The sequence below is a fragment of the Neovison vison genome, chromosome 10 (assembly GCF_020171115.1).
Source record: "Neovison vison isolate M4711 chromosome 10, ASM_NN_V1, whole genome shotgun sequence".
Taxonomy (NCBI): domain Eukaryota; kingdom Metazoa; phylum Chordata; class Mammalia; order Carnivora; family Mustelidae; genus Neogale; species Neogale vison.
Window position 1 is genome coordinate 4044319 of NC_058100.1, and position 19332 is coordinate 4063650.

Sequence of the window (19332 nt, forward strand, 5' to 3'; positions counted from 1 at the left end):
TGTGCGCTCCCCCCCGCAGACCCCAGCCCGGTACCCTCGTCCTCCAGCACCTACCACGCCATCATCGGCGGGATCGTGGCGTTCATCGTCTTCCTGCTGCTGATTCTGCTCATCTTCCTGGGCCACTACTTGATCAGGCACAAAGGTCAGAGGCAGTGGGGAGCCGGGGCGGGGCGGGGGGGGGCGGGTAGGGAGGCAGCAGGGAGCTGGCTGCCCGACCTCCTCTGGGGACTCCACTGGCCCTTGGAGGGCGAGAGGAAGAAAGAAGACGGCCAGCCCTGTGATGACTGAGCACCACACCCCGCAGCAGAGCCCCATCACTTGGTGATTCTCCAAGTCAAACGGACCCTCCATCTCAGTCCGCGCCGCAGCCCCCCCCCCCCGGCCCCCGCCCTGCCGCTCTGCCCCCAGGGTCTCCTCCTCTGAGAGGAGACCTGCGGACTCTGCCGGTCCCATCTCTCTGCACTGGCTTCCTTTCTCAGCTCTCCATCCTTCCATCCCACAGCATCTCTGCTCCTCTCCCGTTTCCACGCCTGCCCACTCCTCGGACTTTCCCCTCTGTGCTACTCCAGCCAGCAGCCCCGCTGCACGGCTGACCCAGACCTCAGCTACCTGTTCACGGCTGACCTGCAGTTTCCCTGTCCCCACCTAGGGTGTGCATGTGTGCACACACATGGAGGCACATATGTGCACACACATACACAGACGGGAGCACACGTGCACAGAGGTCCATGCCGGTACTACACGTACAGGTGCACACACACCCACGCACACGTACCCACAGGTACACACAGATATACACGCACCTATTGGCACACACCTGTACGCTCATACACACCCGCACGCACGTACCCACACATGTGCACACGCATGCGTGCACACCCAGCTGTGCACAGGCACACTCGTGCAGACTTGCGGGTGCATAGGCGCATGCATACACCCACACACACGTACACACATGCATACACGCATGCACACATGCATAGATGTACACGCAGGTTTTTTTCTTGTTTTATGAATGAGATTCTAGTTAAGGGCAGCATTCAGTCGCTGTCCATGGGTGTGGTCGGGTGATGGGTGTTGGCAGCAGGATGCAAACTGGCTCAGGTGGGGAGGTAGAGAACTCCAGGCCGGAGAAATGTTGCAGGGGCGGGGGGGGGGGCAGGGCGCCGGCAGGGCAGGGGTTGGGGGTGGGCTTTGGAGGAGTGGAAACTGCTCCTGCAACTGACGGGAGGGGTCTCTCGGTCTCTGCAGGAACCTACCTGACACACGAGGCCAAAGGCTCTGATGACGCCCCAGATGCAGACACGGCCATCATCAACGCAGAAGGCGGGCAGTCGGGCGGGGATGACAAGAAGGAATATTTCATCTAGAGGCGCCCGGACACCCCCTGCACCCCAGGGGCCCCACGGGGACTGCTGGGGCCATCACCAACCTGGACTTGTACAGAGCGACCCCAGGGCCGCCCCTCCCGCTTGCTCCCCAGCCCCCCCCACCCCCCTGTACAGAATGTCTGCTTTGGGTGCGGTTTTGTACTCGGTTTGGAATGGGGAGGGAGGAGGGCGGGGGGGAGGGAGGGTTACCCTCAGCCCTTTCCGTGGCTTCTCTGCGTTTGGGTTATTATTATTTTTATAACAATCCCAAATCAAATCCGTCTCCAGGCTGGAGGGCCAGGGGCCCTGGGTGAGGAAAGCAAAACCCTGGAGTGTAGGAGGAGAGCGAAGGCGGAGGGGTAAGGATAGGGAGCCAAGGGGGCTGGTGTGGGGGCCCTCCCCGCAGCTCTCCATCCTCCTCGCTTCATAGCCTCCTGGGGGAATGCGGAAGGGGTGAGCAGAACCTGGAGGGGCTGGGGGGGGGCTTTTCCTCTGCTAGTCACGCACCTCAAGTTACAGACAGGGAAGCGGGCCGCCCAGTCACCCCTCCTCCTCCATGACAGGAAAGGGGTGAATGGGGTTCCCTAGGAGGTATGAGCCAGCAGGTGGAAGGCAGCTATGCAGGGACGCAGGGCTCCCACATGGGAAGGACACAGGTCCCTGCCAGGAAGGGGTAGTTCTGCAGGGGGAGGCTGGCAGAGAGGGGCCCGTACCCCTCGCACCCGATGTCGCGTGAAGCCCGGCCCCAGGGGCGAGCGCTCTAGCAGCTGTGGGAGAGGCGCTGCTCCGGGCCCCTGGCTCTGACCCGAGCCCTGACTGTCGCACGGCAACCGCTGCTCCCGTCTTGTTCGGCCTGCCCTGCCCCTTCCCGCTCCCTCAGCAGCCAGGCAGACATAACAACAAAAATACTAAAAGGAGCTTCAGTGCACTGAGCTGTGTCCTGCCCAAACGAGGGGAGTGATGTGAGCTCCGTGAGCGTGTGGTTCTCGTGTGTGTGCACCTGTGTGTGTGCACGCGTGTGGAGGAAGGGCGGAGGGAGCGCCCAGGCGCGTGGGGGCTGCGGGACGCTTTGCAAAGGGGGGCTTCAGGCAGGGCGGGCTCTGAGTCGGGCTGTGCACCTCACCTGGGCTGTGGCTCCGTCCCCGTGTGTCCCAGGTTGCCCTCGGTGCCCATCTGTCATGGAGAAACAGTCCCAAGGTGTGTTTTGCTCAGTTGTCCATCTCATCTGTCCCGAAAACAGAGCATTCAAACCCTGCCTCAGTTTCCCTTCCCAGAGCCACAGAGTCAGGGCCACAGCCTTTGCTATGCACCCCTCAGGCCTCTCCCCGGCACTGACCCTGGAAGGACCACTGTCCCTTCTTCCCCCCCATAGTCTGACCCCGGGTGGCGAGGGCCGGAGAGAACCTCTGTCTCCTTCCCATCTCCACCCCCGCTTTTGATTTTCTGTCTTCCTGCCCTGCCGCTGTGGAGATGAGGTCGCTGGCCCTCCCTGTCCGGCGGGGCCCCACTCACTCCCTCCAGCGCGTCTTCCCTGCTGCAGCCGGCAGGCCTGTCCACCCCCCTCAGATCAGGTAATATCCTCGGGATTCTTCCAGCCGCTGGTTAGGGCCCTTGGGCAGCGGGCACCACCCCCCACCCCCAGCCAGGGCCTCCCCCCTCACAGCAGCCAGGCAGCCTAGGGCCCCAGGCCTGTCGGCTCCCTGTCTCCCAGCACCCGCTTTTGGGAAAATGACCTTTCCTCTTTGAGCTGAACCACTCTGTCCATATTACACAGAAGCCATATTTGTACGGGGGCGGGGGGGCGGGGCTGTTGTGCTGTGTGTGTCTGTCTGTGGGTGGGGGAGGGGAGCAGGGAGGGGGTCGTGTATCTTTATAATCTTTCTAACTCTCCTGTGCTAATCTCCGAGGGGCCACCCTCAATATATCTGGATTATCCGTGTCGTCCGGCTGCCTCCTTCTTGCGGCTCTTGCTCCAGGCGGGGTGTGTGCGCGTGAGGGGGTTTCTGCTGGTGTCCCCTGCGCCTGGACCCCCCCCAGGGGTGGCCCCCTCTCCCAAGGGCATCCCTGCGCGGAGACAGCAGAGCTCTCCAAGGGAGAGCAGGCTGTTCACCCCGTCCCGCAGGGTCCTTGATTTCTCGCGTGGTTGGGGAGGGGTGTCTGCCTGCTCCCCGCCGCCCCCCACCGGGTCCCGGAGAAGGACACAGTGACCGCAGAGATGCCGCTGGCCCCACAGCAGGACAGACCCTCCCCAGGGCTACTGTCTAGCCGCGCTCACGCTCACGTTGAACCTGAAACCAGAGCCGTCATCCTGGGAAGAAAGGGGTTGGCGATCCCTGTAAGGCACCCACCTTTGTGTCTCGGCTCCCCTATCTGACTCCATGCACCCCTACCTGAATGCAAAAGGGCTTCCTGGTGAGATTGAGTTGAAACACCCCAGGCTTTCCTGGAATGAGATAGTGTCCCCTAACCAGCTCCTGAGACCCCGTGACTCACCCTACCCAAAGTCCCTGCTGTTTCCCCACCCAAGGAAAGGCAGGGAAAGAGCAGAGACGGTGCAGAAGCCCTGGAGGGGTGAGGCTGCCGGGCAGAGGTGTGGGTTCTGGGGCCTGCAGGTGCAGAGTAAATGCTTTCACTCTGCCAGCCGGAGAGAAACAGAAGCCCCCCCCCCCCGTAAGGAACCGCACACATCACCCAGAGGCCCGCCAGTGAGGCCGTTCGGAGCCTTTCTGTCCCCCAACACAAATATGATCGAGAGCGCCCCATGGGCGACAGTCCCATTGTAGAATGTGCTGCCCCATTGTCCCCCAGAGCCTGCTTTAACTCGTCAGACAGCGCGTCACGCTTGGTATGGAGAATGCGTCTGCGGCGCCCGTAGGTGGCTAGACCAACGCCCAGCGGCTCCCTGAAGCAGCTTCCTCGCACAGCCTTGACCGCTGGCCCCCAGCCCTTCCTGCCCTCACGCTGAAGCACCCAACACCCACCTACCGCCCAGCCCTCGGCTGTGTGCTCGCGACACACGACACACACAGAGACGGCATGCGCAGCACAGGGCTATCCACGGGGGCCGGTCCGACCTCAGGCACCACTCACAACCCCTCCCTCGAATGTCCCCCTGGAGCTGTCTTTCTTTGGATCCAGTTCAAGGGGGTGGAGACGCGGTGAGAGTCATCAGCTGCCCCTTCCCTCGGCCTTCCCAGCAGGTTTCTTATCTCTGTCTCACAAGTCACCCCTGGCCCCTCTTCCTTCCTGGTGCTCGAAGACTCCATCCCCGCTGGAAACCCCCCTGGCTTCTCAGCCCCCCTTTCCACCTTCGGGAAAACACCCGCTATCTGCCGGCCATCTTTTTCCTTTCCTGAGTGCAGGTCCCCACCAGTGAAATCCAACCTCAAAACAGGAAGCCCCGGGCGATTGCCCCTTCTGGGCCTGAGCTTGAGGAGGCCATGGGTGTGGGGCGAAGGCTTCCTGAATGCCCGGCTCCCCCCCACGGCCTATCCCCTGGCCCTGCCCAGAACTGATGGCCTTCATTAGCCCCTGGCACTTATCTTGGAGCCGCAGCCACCCACGGGACGTTCCCAGCCCTTCTCTCTGCCTGCCCTTAGCCCAGCAGCGCCATGGGGAACTGTCTGCAGCACCAGGTGAGTGTGGGGTTGGGCCCACAGCCCCCCATCTCTTTCCCCCACCACCTCTTTCTGTCTGCCCCAGGGCCTTTGCACCTCTTTCCTTCTCCCCTCGTCTCTTACCCTTCCCTCTGTTTCCTTCTCCTCCTTCTTACTCTGGTCTCCGGGGTCCCTCATCCATCCAAGTCCCTGGCGCCCTGACCCTGACCTTGTCCGGCTCTCGCAGCCTGTCCGTTCCCGTCCCCTGCTCTTCCTCCCAGGCTCCGAGGCTCCTGTGCCATCCTTTCTTGCTGTCCCCACTGCATCCCCTCCTCCAGGCTGGCCTCCGCTCCATCTCCCCCTCCCGCTCCCTTTATTCCCAGGGACTCTGGAGTGGGGTAAACAGATGATCTGACTGTCCCCTCTGGGGCTGTCCTCCAGGTGGCGAATGAGGACTCTACTAAGTTCACCTTTGAAGATGATATTTGGGATGACTTTAATGATTCCTATGGCCTGAACTATAGCTACAGCAACGTGGACGCCGCTGCCCCCTGCCGCTCCTGCAGCCTGTTGGACGACTCCTCCTTGCCCTTCTTCATCCTGACCAGCATCCTGGGCATCCTGGCCGGGGGAGCCGTCCTCTTCGCCCTCCTCAGACCTCTCTTCCACTGGCAGGTGTGCCCCGAACGGCCTTTCCTAGTACAGCTGGCCGTGGGCAGCACTCTCTTCAGCATTGCGGTGCCCTTCCTGGCTCCAGGGCTTAAAGGGCTCCAGGGCACCCCTCTGTGCCACCTGGCCCACATGGTCTGGTACGGCTCAGCCTTTGCCCAGGCTCTGCTGATAGGGTGCCATGCCTGCCTGGGCCCCAAAATGGACACAGGTTATGTCCCCAACCTCACCCTGAGGCTTGGTGTGGGACTCTGGGGAATGGCTGTCCTGCTGGGGCTGCCGGTCACCCTGGCCAGTGACACTTCTCATGGATTCTGCTCCCTGACATTCAGCAAGAGCCACTGGGTTCTGCCACTGTCGCATGCCATTGCCTGCTGCGCCATCTTCACCTTGCTGCCGCTGGGTTTGCTGGGAGCCAAGGCAATAATGAAAATACGGGGCAGGGGGCAGTGTCCCTGGGCCAATGTCCTGTGGGCCTGGTTTGTGTTCTGGTGGCCTCATGGGGTAGCTGTGGGCTTGGACTTCCTCGTGAGGTCCAAGGCCTTGGTCCTGTGGACATGTCTGGCCCAGCAGGCTCTGGACTTGCTACAGCACCTGGCGGAGGCCCTGGCCATTCTGCACTGTGTGGCCACACCCCTGCTCCTGGCCCTGTCCTACCACCAGACCGCACGCGCCGCCCCTCCCCCCCTGCCCCTGCCTCTGAGACGGCCTTCTCATCTGGACACCCAGAGAGGAAAGTCCTAGCTCTCTTCCCGCCTGTCCACCTGAATTAAAGTCTACGCTGCTTTAATGAAGCTCTGGTTTCTTATTTTATCCGGGGACGTAGAGGAGAGGAAGGAGAATGGAGAGAAAGGCGTTTCAGGCCAGACCGCGCTGCTGGCGTCTGTTTCTCTAGCCGGCCTGGGGAGAAAGTGAATGACATACAAACTTCCTCAGGGTGCAGAGATGTTCTCCAGAGGTATGAGGTTATCGCCGTCTCAAAGGGGAGGAGATTCGCCTGAGTATGAGGGGAGCAGGGCGCCTGAGAAACCAGAAGAGATGAAGGAGGAACAGAAACTGCTCGGGAAAGCAAATGAAACAGGACTAAAAACTGGAGAGCGAAAACCAGAGAAGAGAGAAGAGCCGAGAGCATGCCCCCCCCCCCGCCGTCTGACTTGTCCAGCCTTCCTCTCGGACTACCGTCTCCCCGACAGCTGTTGGCTTTGCTTAGAGATCAGGCAGAGAAGCATCCCAGGGGGCCTCACTTTGTCCAGGGAACATATCAAGATAATTCCAAAAGCCACTTCTTAGGAATCATCTCCCCGAGGTTTGTTTCTCTGCAGGACACTAATCCCTGTGTGTGTGTGTGTGTGCGTGTGTGTGTAAGTGTGTGCATCTGTGTGTCTCCATCTGTTGGAACCTACATCCTTGCTGGGTGCAAGCACGAAATAGCACCGGTCCACGTGGGGCTGCCTCTCCATCGCTGTCCGCACCACACACCTGTGTGCCCTCTCTCAGACCCTCCCTCCTCTGGGCTCCTCCTTCTATCCTTGTTTTCCGAATGTGGAATCAGGATTAATGACTCACTCCCTTACCCAAATGGGTTTTCTTTCCCCTGGCTTCTATGCCGAGCCTTCTCTGTGTGTTTGTGTGGGATGCATACAGGGAACTAAAAACCAAGAAGTCAAGGGGGTTGAGGCACTTTGAGGGGAGGGGCCTGATCTGACTGGTCTTCTGCTTAGAATCCTCTGGATTTTTCCCCCTTTTCCCCCTTTCAGCTCCTGAAACGGGTCTTTCCTTCTACCTTTCACACCACAGCCTCATGCCCTGCCCATAGTCATAGTCCTGGAGGGTTTTTCTCCAAGTCTGGGTAGTGGTTGGAAGGACAGTGGATAAGCCCTCTCCGTAAGGGCAAGAACTTCGGCTGCCACCCACAAACTCGCCCTCTGCCCAAGAGGCCACGCCCCCAAGATGCCTCCAACCCAAGCGAAAGCTGGGGAGACTTGAAGGGAACCTTCCCTCTGTCTGAATCCCGACACGGCCTTCCCGTGTTGTAAAGATGTGCTCTAGCCTGGCTTCCCCTGCACCGGCTCTGCTCGGCTCTGGGCTTGGAGACCACTGCGAGAGCGCAGGAGAGGCCCAGGCCCGAGCCAGAGCATCCTCGGGAATTTTCCCGGGTGGGTGCGTGACCAAGCCTCCGAATCCCCCCCGCCCGTCTCTTAGCAACCGTCAGGGTAGCGGCTGATTGGTGCATCCTAAATCGAAAGGCGGGACTTAGGGCCCGAGAAGCTACAGGAGGCGTTCCTTCTGAGACAGGAAAGAGAGAAGGAAAATGAAGAAAAAAGAGAGAATTTACAAACCTAAATTATGCTAAGGCCTCCAACCACAGTTCTCGAAGGCGGCACAGGGATTTCTCTCTCAGCCGCTTTCCAGAGAGGACTTCTCGGAACCCGCCAGCCCCTCCCCCTCTCCATCCTACCTGACATCCCCCCACAACCCCCTCCTCCAACGACACCGGACGCCCCCACCCCCGCTCAGGGCCCTGCCTAAGAGGCTGACCTAGCTGAGGGGAAGCGCAGGGTGGTCTCCGTCCCAACCTTTCCAGGGTCAACCTGATGCTCAGCGGGCTGTACCCTGGCCTCCGGCCTCCGGGGCGCTGTGTAACCCGGCCCGGCCCCAGCCCCGGCGACCCCAGCCCGGGAGACATAAACTGCGCCTGCAGGATCTCGCTGGAAAGAAGCCCAGAGAGCCCCTATCACATCCCTCACCAAGCCAAGGACGAGGCACAAGCCCGCGGCTGATAAGAGGTCCGCGAGGCTGGGGAGGGAGGTCTGGGGAGGGCCTCCCCACACTTATCTCCCGCCCATCCCACCCCTGCCCTGCCGCTTTACCCCAGTCCTTCCCCGCGACCCTTTCCTGAACGGTCTCCTGCACTGCGATGCTTCTTCTGTGAGTCTCATCCCAAACTCGGTTGTTTCTTCAAGGCTTTCGTGGGGTCCTCCCGAACCCAGGCTGTCACCCCAAGCCACTAACCCACCCACCACCTGCCACCAGCTTCCCCAAAACTGGTCCGAACCTGGCATCTTTCCAACAACCCCTCAGGAACCCAGCTCCTGTTTCCTGAGAACCCTTCAGAATTTCATCTTAGGGTTGGCAGGGACGTTCCCTGTGTCTGAGTTAGGGGGCCTCCGGGCGAGGGGAACAACTCTTTCCCACAGAGAAGAGCAGCGGCAGGCCGGCATGGGGCGCTCGCTAGGCTCTGGGGAAAGTCCACCTGCACTCCTGGAGCGAGACTTATTCCTTTGGGGGAAGACGGAAGATCACAGTGACACCCACAGGTCATTTATTCCAGGCCCGGGGCCCCTCCCAGAGGTTGTAGGAAACAGATACCTGTGCTCACACCCTTTTTCCCACTCCCATGTCCTAACCCCACAGCCCCATCATCATCTTCCCCCAGAGGTGGCCCTCTGGGGAATTCTGATTGAGAACTTCGCTGGGATTTCAAATCCAATTCATCGCCAGCTCTAATTGCCAGGGATTTGCATGAAAACCATCGTATGCTGTCTAATTATTCTGACAAGAGCAGCCCGCCGTCTGGGCACAAGGAGAATCGCAGCTTTAATTAACAATAATGCACCTTGTAGACGAATGTGACTGTTTAGGTTAATTAACAAGTCCAAGTCCTTCCAGATCGAATCCGCACATCTTCTGGGTGATTTGGGCAGGTGGGACGTGGGCCAGGGGACGGGCCTGATTGAGAAATGAGTTCAGCAGAGGTGGGCGTCAGCTTTCTCCTCCCCTGTGACTACTGGTTGGTTGCAGGATCTCCAGAAAGCCCCTTGAAAAACTGGTTCAGGGGAATTGGGGGGGGGCACAGCTGTAGGGGATTTCAGCCATCTTGATGTTACACTTAGATTTAGGACATCTTTGAGACACAGTTGTATAAACGAGAGGAAGAAGTCCTTGCATTTCCTCAGATGTGCCTAATTCACGGTCCAGGTGTTTGGGAACCAGGTTTTCAGCATTAGAACCCCATCTACCCAACACTGCCAAGTCTCTCTGCTTTTCCTTGTACCACATTTTGGGAGCACTGAAAGTCGCCTACTCCCAAGATTCCCAGATGATGTTCCAAGTCCCAGCTTTGTCCCCCTCCAGGCTAATGGTTTGAACCTTTTTCCGGCGTCATTCCCTAGGTTCTGGAAGAATGATACACTGTCTATGGCTGCAAACGGCCTCTTTCTGAAGGACCTGAGACTGCTTTTCTCCCTCAAAGTCGGGTATTACTAATGCTTGGGGAAGGGGAAAGCCTAGGTCTCTTGGAAAATCCAGTGAAAGTGATGAATCTCTTTTTAGGAAAATAGAATATTACACCCACAATTTGGCATGGAATTCTTCCCCACAGCCCTTGGAGTTAAACTCAACACAGGAATTTCCGTGATCAGACAGTGGCTTCATCGCCCCCTTGCTCAGGAAGCTTGAGGCCCAGGGACCTAAAGTACTTTCTGTTCTCTGAATGGGCAAGTCCCGTTTCTACTCTGGGCTTTGCACTTGGCATCCCTTCTGCCAGGAACGCTCTTCCCTGTGCATTTTCTGTGACTGGCTCCTTCTCATCCTCCAGATCTGAATGCAAATATCACCTCTCCCAAGACTCACCTTTCCTGACATCCAATGAGAGAGAGCCCCCACCTACCCGGCCCTGTTACTCTCCACCAGCTCACCGGGATGTTTCCAGCATGGTGTGTATCTCACTCTGAAATTGTCTCCTTTCTTCATTGTTTGTGGCCAGTTTCTTGCTCCTCTGCACCCCCCACCCCCAAAACAACAAGTGTCAGGAATGTGGGAAATTTTCTCTTTTGTGACTAGAAGTCAGAGCTCAGGAAGTAGGTGCTAAATATGTGAATTAATTAACTTCATACAGATAAAGTGTGGTGCTCCAACCTGGAGGGCGTACAGGCCCCTGGGACTGAGGACTAAGTAAGCACAGGATTCCCCCAGAACAAAGGTCAGGACATGGCGCTCCTCCTCCCGAAGGCCTCCAGGGCATCTCTCCCAGCCCTAAATCATCCATGGGCTGAAGAGACTGGAGGACCATCAGCACCAGATTTCTGGCCTGGGTGGATGGAGGAGAGTGGGCGGATGGGGTAAGTGGGGGATGGCCATCGAGGGGGGCACTTGTACGTAAGTGATGAATCACTGAATTCTGCTCCTGAAACCAGCACCACACTCTGTGTGAACGAACTTGAATTCAAATAACGTCTCAGAAGAAAAAAAAATAAAAGATTTCTGGCCTTAGAACCTGTTTTCTGTGTCCACGAGGGCCAGCGGCAGCCAGGGGACTCTGGACTCTCCACAGGCCCCAAGCCCAGGTCGAAGGAGCGAGGCTCACTTTCCTCTGGGACAGTACAGCTCTGGGGGGGGGGGGGAGGAGGCGGGGGAGCTGGAAGGCTTGTCACTCTTCATCTTTACTTGAGGGAAAGTGAGTCCCCAGGGACGTCCCGAGTTCACGGAGACAGTCTTCTAGTGGCTCAGAATCCAATTTGGAGTCCAGCAGCCTTCTCAGATTTGATCACACTCAGGGAGGGAGCCCACACTCTGCATGGACCTACGCGATGCTCTGGCCTCCCTGCTGCTGGTTTTTTATCCTTCCTTCTCCTCCGCTTCAGTTCCAGCTCAGCCTTGGCCCCCACTGCCCATTGCCACTGCCCCCTCCAGACCTCTGGGCTCCGGCTCCTTCTCCAGCCTTCTGGAACCCATCCCCACGCACCGTGGCCGATTCATTCTCTCTGCGGTGCTGGGCCCTAGGTCAAGTTAACCCTTTAAGGCAATTAGGGGTATGTAACACATTTCATTTAAAGGATGTACTGAGTGACTCCTAAAGTCAGCACACTGGGAGAGGTCCCAGAAGACACAAAAAGAACCCAGACACAATTCTAGACATCGACATCTCCCTGAACCCACCTGGTCCCTCCCTGTCCTCCTCCTTCTTAGGTTCTCAGGACTTCTCAGCTCTCTCCTTAATAACCTTTCACGAATTTGGGTCCCAGGACACATGGACACCCCGCAAGATCCTTGGTCACCTTGATGGCTCAGTCCCCGTCCTGGCTTCTATTTCACACCCACAGACCCTTAGCCAATCACAAAGCCCTGCATGAGCGGGTGGTCCTGCCTCCCTGGGGTGGCCGGGAACATTCTTTCTGTACAGACACAGAGAAGATGCAAGAAGCTACAAGAAAGTTGGGCGCCTGGGTGGCTCAGTGGGTTAAAGCCTCTGCTTTCGGCTCAGGTAGTGATCCCAGGGTCCTGGGATCGAGGCCCGCATCGGGCTCTCTGCTCTGCAGGGAGCCTGCTTCCTCCTCTCTCTTTGCCTGCCTCTCTGCTACTTGTGATCTCTGTCTGTCAAATAAATAAATAAAAATCTTTAAAAAAAAAAAAAAAAGAAGCTACAAGAAAGGGGGGGGGCTGTTTTCCCTTCACACTCTTCCAAGGGGGGTGTGGTGGATTATGAAAGTCAGCACAATGAGGGCAATTACCCAGAGGAGAGGGAAAGGGTGGGGAGCTTCGGGGAAGAAAGCCCTTTACAAATTAGTCGGTCCCTTTCCGTCTGTGACCTGAGGAAGAGATGAGGACGAGGTGGACTGTCTCTGCCAGCACCCTGCAGCCTCCAGAAGCACGCCCCTGTTTCTCCTCTGTGGCCACTCCCTGAGTCTCCAGGACAGCGCTGCTCCCGCCACGTTCTGGGCTGACTGACAAGGAGAAATCCATGGAAATCTCCGGGAGCCCAGAGTCGGAGGGACACCCACTGGGATAGCAAGAATCGCAGAAATTAAATACGAGTTAATAGAAATTAAGGCAAAACCTGTGTTTTTTTAAAAAAAAATCAATTGCACCAAAACAAAATGGAAGAAACCTGGCTCAACAGACGTTCTTATTAAAAAAAAAAAAAAAACAAAAAACCACCACCACCAGCTTAGAGGTTTCACTTGGCCACAGGCTAAAGATGATTCAGTAGTGTGTGCGGCAGCCAAAAAGCTAATGCAGACTCAAGCTGAAATAAGGGATGAGGCAGGGCGAGCCACCGCTCCTTCCTGCCCTGCCCTGGCCAGTTTTGGAACCAAGAACTCAGCTCTGGGGCCCACACTAATGAATTAGAGCTCTTTAAAGGGGAGTGGCCGAAATGACAGACCCCCCCACCCCCCACAGAAGGGCTGAAGGAGCAGGGGAGGTGGGTGAGGCCCTGACTCTGGGTGGATGTAGAAAACACACAGCTATCTTCATGTCACTGAGTGGCGGTGCTGTGAAGGGAACATTAGAGAAAAGTCCGCTGTAGCTTAGAACTAGGGACCCTGGGTCGGGGGGAAGTAACAGATTGGTTTTGACTGAACGTTAAGAAAGTCTTTCTGCAATTGGAATACAGATGACAGGGATGGGCTGTGGCATTCTTGTTACTATAAAAAATACATGCACACGGACTCACTCACGACAGTCCTCCACGCACGCACACACACACACACACGGAGCTCCGCACTGCTCTGTGCTCTTGTTTTACTGTGGCAAACACATCTGAGGTCGGCCTGGCCCTTGAGGACTTTAGAGACAAATGTGAGCGGCAGAGATTAGACACTAAACACACAGATAACTTGCACGTGCTTCTAAATGCTGTTCCAGGAGAACAGAACTGGTATCTTGCAAGAGAATAAGAGGACAGATCTGATTTGAGTTATGAGCTCACAGTTACAGAAAGGACTCAAGCTGAGGCTGAACAGTAACAAATCATCAGACACAGCGGAGGGATCTCCCATGCACGGGGACCCAGCCAGGGCTAGTCCAACTGCTTTCCCCCAAATTGGCAGTGCATCCGAATCGCCTGGGGAGAGGCTTTCAATAGTCCTTGACTCAATTCAAGATGTTCTGAATCAGAATATTTGGGGCCAGAAGACTCTGAAACCCCTGGGATGATACGTTAAATGAAAGAGCTAGTAATTCTTTGATTCCGGTGTCTGGGTCCCACTTGTGATGATTTTAATCTCTTTGCTTGGATCCTTGAATTAAAGTCCTCTGGTTCAGAGCTAGGATACTTTGGTCTCTTCCAAACCGGGTCTGTAGAACAATGAAGGATTCTTAGCCAGATAAGCACCTGACCTGAATCTTTCCAAGAGGTGGGGACCATTCCAGGCACCAACTGCTGCAAAAACCCGGAGCTGGTGCCTGGGGTCCCTCTAGTGGCCAGAAGTGGTCACTTCGGTCCCTCTTCTCTCCAGACCCAGGTTTAGCCAGAAATTACTAGTTGATATGGGCCATGAGAGGACAAAGGAAGGGAAAGCAGAGAAGCCAAAATACGTATTTTTAGAAAGCTCTCAATAGAATTAGCATTAAGAAATGGAGGTGTTAGAATGAAGGCACCGCTGACCGATTACATCCACCTGCCCCTTGTTGCCAAGCCTGGGATGATCCTAACCTAGACCCCCTCCACTAACCGGAGTGCACCCCTCCGCGGGATGCCCAGCCACTAGCCAGGGACTCCAAGTCGTCTCTGTGCCCTGGGAAGGTACACAGTGTGTGAGGACGAGGTGCTTGGCCAAGCGCTGGGCTGAGATGGGACGGCCAGGTCCAGGCGTTCTGAGCCCGTCACTTGGCTCTCCAGGCTTCCGTCTGCCCACTTGAGAAAAAGCAGATGCTGATGCCAGTCCTGATGCCAGTCCTGCCGCGCTCCCAGATCTGACCTGGAGATTAAATGAACTGACAGACGTGGAAGCTGTCAAACGAGTTCCAGCTCGGAGGAAATACACCACCATTAGTATTAAGGAAGAGTCTGCTCTACAGGGAACTGGGAAAGCGTCCACTGCCTTCGGGGCCGCTCACTCCCCCAGCCCATCAGCTCCGCCAGAAGGAGCTGGACTGCTGGATGCTCTCCACCTCCGCTCCTGGGTCTCCACTTGGCCCGGGGACCGAAAGGCTAACACACTGTGCCGAGACAGCCAAACAAGAAACTCCGAGGAAACGTTCCTTTAAAACAGAGGCCGGCCCCGCAAGGGCGACAATGCGGCTGTTGTAGGCATTTTCCGGGCATTTGGGCAGGCTTTGGCTGCATTACAGTATTATTTAGGGCAGAGCATAAAATGTTCTTGGACTGCCAAAAAGCAGCGATACTTCCTCCATGCTGTTTATGATACTGAGCCCTGCCCCAGGGACCCCAACGTGACCACGCCCCAGCTCCTCGCACATGGTCGCCTGTGGTTTCTGTCCCTTGGAACACGGGTCCTTTGGAGGCTCCTTGTTGTGGGAGAACCAGTCCGCTCGGGAGACGCTGAGCTGCCCTCAGCAATCTGGCAGTGGATTAATGGCACATGTTCTATGCCTTTGCCACTCAAAATATGGGCTGCGGATCCCAGCATTGGCAGGACTCAGAGCTTGGAGGACATACAGAGTCCCAGGCCCGGCCCCAGACCATGGCTGAGTCAGAATCCGCCCTCTCACAGGATGCCGGGCAACTCGGGCAATTCGTTTGAGGGTGAGGAGCACGGCACGCTTCGGGGGGCGGTCACCCCCGAGCCCTCACACCCCTCCCCCAGCGGGTGAAGGCCTGGCTCCTGGGACATTTCCCTTCTTCAGTCTCCTTGCCCTCCAGACTGGACTTCAAAGTTCAGACCTTTCCATGCACTGGGGACAGGCTCTGCACACGCTTAGTTCCCACAGTTTAGAAAAAGTGAGAAAAGAAAAAACAAAACAAAACCCACAAAAACACTTTCTCGTTCCTTCCCCGGTCCCCTCATTCCCAGAAGTAGAGACGACTGTCTCATCTTCCCCCACAGGGCACAGGTCGGAGGGCGGGGTGATGGAGAACCGACCATCCGGCCTTTCTGTCGTTCCCATGATCGTGTTCGGGCTGGGAGGGACGCCGGGAAGGCAACTGTGGGAAATGGTCAGCCGACCAGGGAGGCAGTGAGTGTAGGCACAGGCAGGACAGAGCATCTAGGGGCCCCGAGGCACTGGCCGCGAGCCGCAGGAAGGAAAGCATCCCTTCCTCGAGGTAGCGAAGACCACAGAGCGTCGCACGGAACACAGGGTCTCCCACCAGGCCACGCAGTCAGGGCGCAGGCAGGTGGGCGGGCTCACACGTGCCTGTGTGTACAGCCACACACGGTCTTCGGCTTCGGACCCCGAGTCTGGGCACCTTGTCCTCTAGCAGAGGCCAAGCTTTGCTGCGTCTGGTGGCACAGAGCCGACGCCAGCAGGCGGGTCTCTGGGCAGCAGGAGGCCGCCTCGCCCTGTGATGGGAGCACTGGGTGGGGCGGGGGGAAGGCCTGGTGGATCCCTCAGACGCCTGCCCTTAGCCTTCCGCCTCTCACGGGCCAACACCACCTCTCACCCACGGTTCCCCTTTTAACACAGAATCCCTCTAAGCCGGGCCATGAATTAAAGCCCGGACCATACGTGCAAGTTCATGTATTAGAAATGCTGCTGCAAGGAGGCCAAGGGCCACAGAAGAGAACCAAGCAGCCGAGGCCGATCAGGAACCAAAGGGAAGAAGCAGCAGAGATGCGGACCCCAGGCTCGTCCTTCCCGGCCTCGCAGTTGGGCCGAGGAGCAGCTCTGGTTCACAGGGCGGGATGTGGGCACAGATCCACCTTCTCTGGGGCCCGCGGGGGAACGAGCGTTTCTAGCCTCTTGATGGGCTTCTCGGGCCGGCCATAACCCGTCCTGAGACCACGCCCCCTGCAGCAAGAAAGATTCTGAAAACACACGCACCGTTCCACCGGGAGGCACCGGCTCCCCACCATCCTCGAGGAAAGCCCGGCCTCAGCCTGGCACAGACAGCCCTCCCTTCCTTCCTCGAACCCGCCTTGCCAGTCACGCGAAGTTCCAGACACCATGTGGGACGAGCTGCTCCCCAAAGGAAGCCGCCTTCCGTCAGGCCCTGCGCCTCTGCGTGGGGCTGTTCCCCTGGACTGCGCCCTCTCGACAGCCCCTCCCCCTTTGGCCAACGCCTCTCTTGTCCTCCAAGTCCGCCTCAGGTGTCCCCTTACCTGCGGCCATCCTCTGTGCGCCCAAAGCATTCTGGGATCTTAGCACCCCGGGTTATTTCTCCTCTGTCCTTGGGTGCCCCCTCCCCCCCCAGGTTAGATGTCTGAAGGACAGAGTCTATGGCTTCCTTGTCTTTCCATTGCTAGAACCTTGCCCAGGGCTGGACACAAAGCATGCATTTTCAGTGTCTGTTGTATATACTGATGCATGTATGCAGGACAGAGGTCAAGTACCAAAAGGGAAAAATGGGACCCTTAAATCAGAAATTATGCGATTTGTCGATGCAGAAATTGTTAGGACCCAGAAGAATCGGAGATTTGAACCCAGGCCTGTGTTGCCGGCTGACTTTCAAGCGTGCTCCCTTCTCGCTTGCATCCAAGCTGCTGGTGAGTCACATCCGCACGGCCCTGTTGCTCTATTTTCCATCACAGATCCCAGACATTCAGATCCGAGCTTCTGGGAGGGACCTAGAAGCAAATCGGGCTCAGCCTTCTTGTTTTCCAGCCCTCGGCTGAGCCTCAGGGGTGTGGAGGTTTCCCTGGTCCTTGTGATCCTCCCATCATGCCATAGCGGCATCACAGACAGCCGGGGTGGGATGGGAGGGGCTGGCGATGAGGAAGGGGCCAGGGAACAGAAGGCCCGCTGCTCCCGCTCCTCCGCTTCTCCTGGCCAGATCAGGCTGATTCAAAACCAGAGACGTGACGTATATGGGGTGGGAGCCTACCCAGGGGCCCTGCCCCCTCCCCAAAGGGCTGAACAGAGCATCTGTTTCTCCAGCCACGCCCACCGCCCAGGGGAGAACTGGACAGAATCCACCACTTGGAGCCCACTTCCTTCTGGCCTCACCACAAGGGGCCACAACCAGATGGAGAAAATAGTTAAGGGTCTCACATTTGCATACATTTGCATGCGTTTGCATATCCGCACAAGAACATGCGGTTCATTCTCAGGCAGTTTTCAAGTGGATGTGACTATTGCCACCAGGTTGTCATGGGTTGATTCTGCTCTTCTCACCCGCCGCCCACAGGCCCTGAGCCCCGACACTGGATGCCTGTGTGTGGTGGGGTGGGGAGAACAGGGCTGAAGGCAAGCAGCAGCGCCCAGGGGAGGGTGGCGGGGGAGGGGCGGCAGGCGAGGGCAGCCCGTGAGCCTCGGAAGAAGCAAGAAGCGGCTGGATCATACCTGCCCTGCTCACATGCAGGGAATCTGCAGGGAACAGCCTCGCAGCTTGGACTCTGGGCAAGGGGCTCTCTCTCCCCTGTGGCCCTGGCAGTGCAGTACCTCGGCCCCTTGGGCACGCGGGACAGTGGCCCAGGATGTGCACTGTGTGCACAGAAGCTGGGAAGCCAGGCACCAAGCTGTCCATCCCCCAGAATCTTACATTCTCCCCCTTCTCAACCACCCTTCATACTGTTTGGCTCACACTGCGTCATTCCCAACCATTTTTAATGGTGCCAAGGCTCGAAAAGGCCCAGAGGGGAGCCCGTTTGGTCTTCCAGGTTGTAGAACAGTTGGCAGGCCTGGCCGGGTGGTTGGAGAACGCAAGAAAGAAAGGGCAGGCTGGGTCCTCGCTGTTCTCCCTGGCACCGAGAGGCATCTGAGAAGCAAAAAAACATCAGGACTTTCCTTGTTTGGGTTGTTAAGTCAGAGAAAAGACGGTCTCTGCTGATGATTCCTGTGAGTTTGAAGATTCAGCATATAAATTAAACAAGAGTACAATTTTACCAATTGCAGAGATGCATCACTCTCCTACACAAATTTGCTGACCAAACCGTTAACAAGTGTCTTTTGGGTGTCTTCTGTAAATCCGGAGCTGACTGGCCGACCGCAGCCGGCACGGCACACATGCTGCTGATTTTGTCGACTGAGTAGACATAGTGGGTTGACTATGACCATGAAATGCAGAAATAAAAAACATATGGACCTTGCCATCCTGGAGCTCGGGGTCTCCAAAAACACTTGAAATATCATATGAGTATTTAATAATCAAAGGGCTGTAGTATGGTCCTTGAAAGCAAAGGCACTGAAGACCGAGACCAGAGCTGGATTCCCAGCCATGTGACCAGGGACGAGCCCCGGACATCTCAGGGTCTCAGTTTCTACCAGAAGTGTGCAAGCAAGCATCCCTTCCAGGGGTTCCCAGAAGACTACACTGGCCTAGCATGTGAAGGGCTCGGCACCGTGCTTGGCACGGAGTCTATGGTCAAGAAGTTGGATGCAACAGGAGAAAGCCGTAATTAAGCACCCAAATGAGTGATTTGGAGTTGGTCAATTTTTAGAATTAGAAAGAACCTTAAAAACCCTCTAATCCAGGGCACCTGGGTGGCTCAGTGGGTTAAGGCCTCTGCCTTCAGCTCAGGTCATGATCCCAGGGTCCTGGGATCGAGCCCCACGTTGGGCTCTCTGCTCACCGGATAGCCTGCTTCCCCCTCTCTCTCTGCCTGCCTCTCTGCCTGCTTGTGATCTCTGTCTGTTGAATAAATAAATAAATAATATTAAAAAAAAAAAAAACAACAAACCCTCTAATCCAATGTTTCCCAAATACTGGTCTGTGGATTCTTGCCAGTTTGTGACAAATCTTTTCTCAGTCTCCAGCATGATGTAAAAACAAAAGACGATGTAGTAGTAAGTTGTTCTTTCTTGGGCCTTGAATTTTCTTCTTCTTCTTCTTCTTTTTAAAGATTTTATTTATT

General features: G+C 56.8%; 2 protein-coding genes across 3 annotated transcripts in view; both read left to right on the top strand.

Annotated features, from left to right (window-relative positions):
* The window catches only part of CADM3 (cell adhesion molecule 3), a 28951-nt gene extending 26650 nt beyond the window's left edge, over window positions 1-2301 (top strand). For both annotated transcript variants that reach the window (XM_044266656.1, XM_044266655.1), the window contains exons 8-9: window positions 20-145; window positions 1255-2301. In XM_044266656.1, the coding sequence (XP_044122591.1) occupies window positions 20-145; window positions 1255-1373 (245 nt within the window). In that variant the 3' untranslated portion in view covers window positions 1374-2301. The remainder of the gene's footprint in view (window positions 1-19; window positions 146-1254) is intronic.
* Window positions 2302-3193: 892 nt separating this feature from the next.
* ACKR1 (atypical chemokine receptor 1 (Duffy blood group)) lies at window positions 3194-6432 on the top strand. The gene is made up of 2 exons (XM_044266657.1): window positions 3194-5008; window positions 5411-6432. The coding sequence occupies exons 1-2, from the start codon at window positions 4985-4987 to the stop codon at window positions 6380-6382; spliced, it is 996 nt and encodes a 331-aa protein (XP_044122592.1). The 5' UTR covers window positions 3194-4984; the 3' UTR covers window positions 6383-6432.
* Window positions 6433-19332: the final 12900 nt, after the last annotated feature.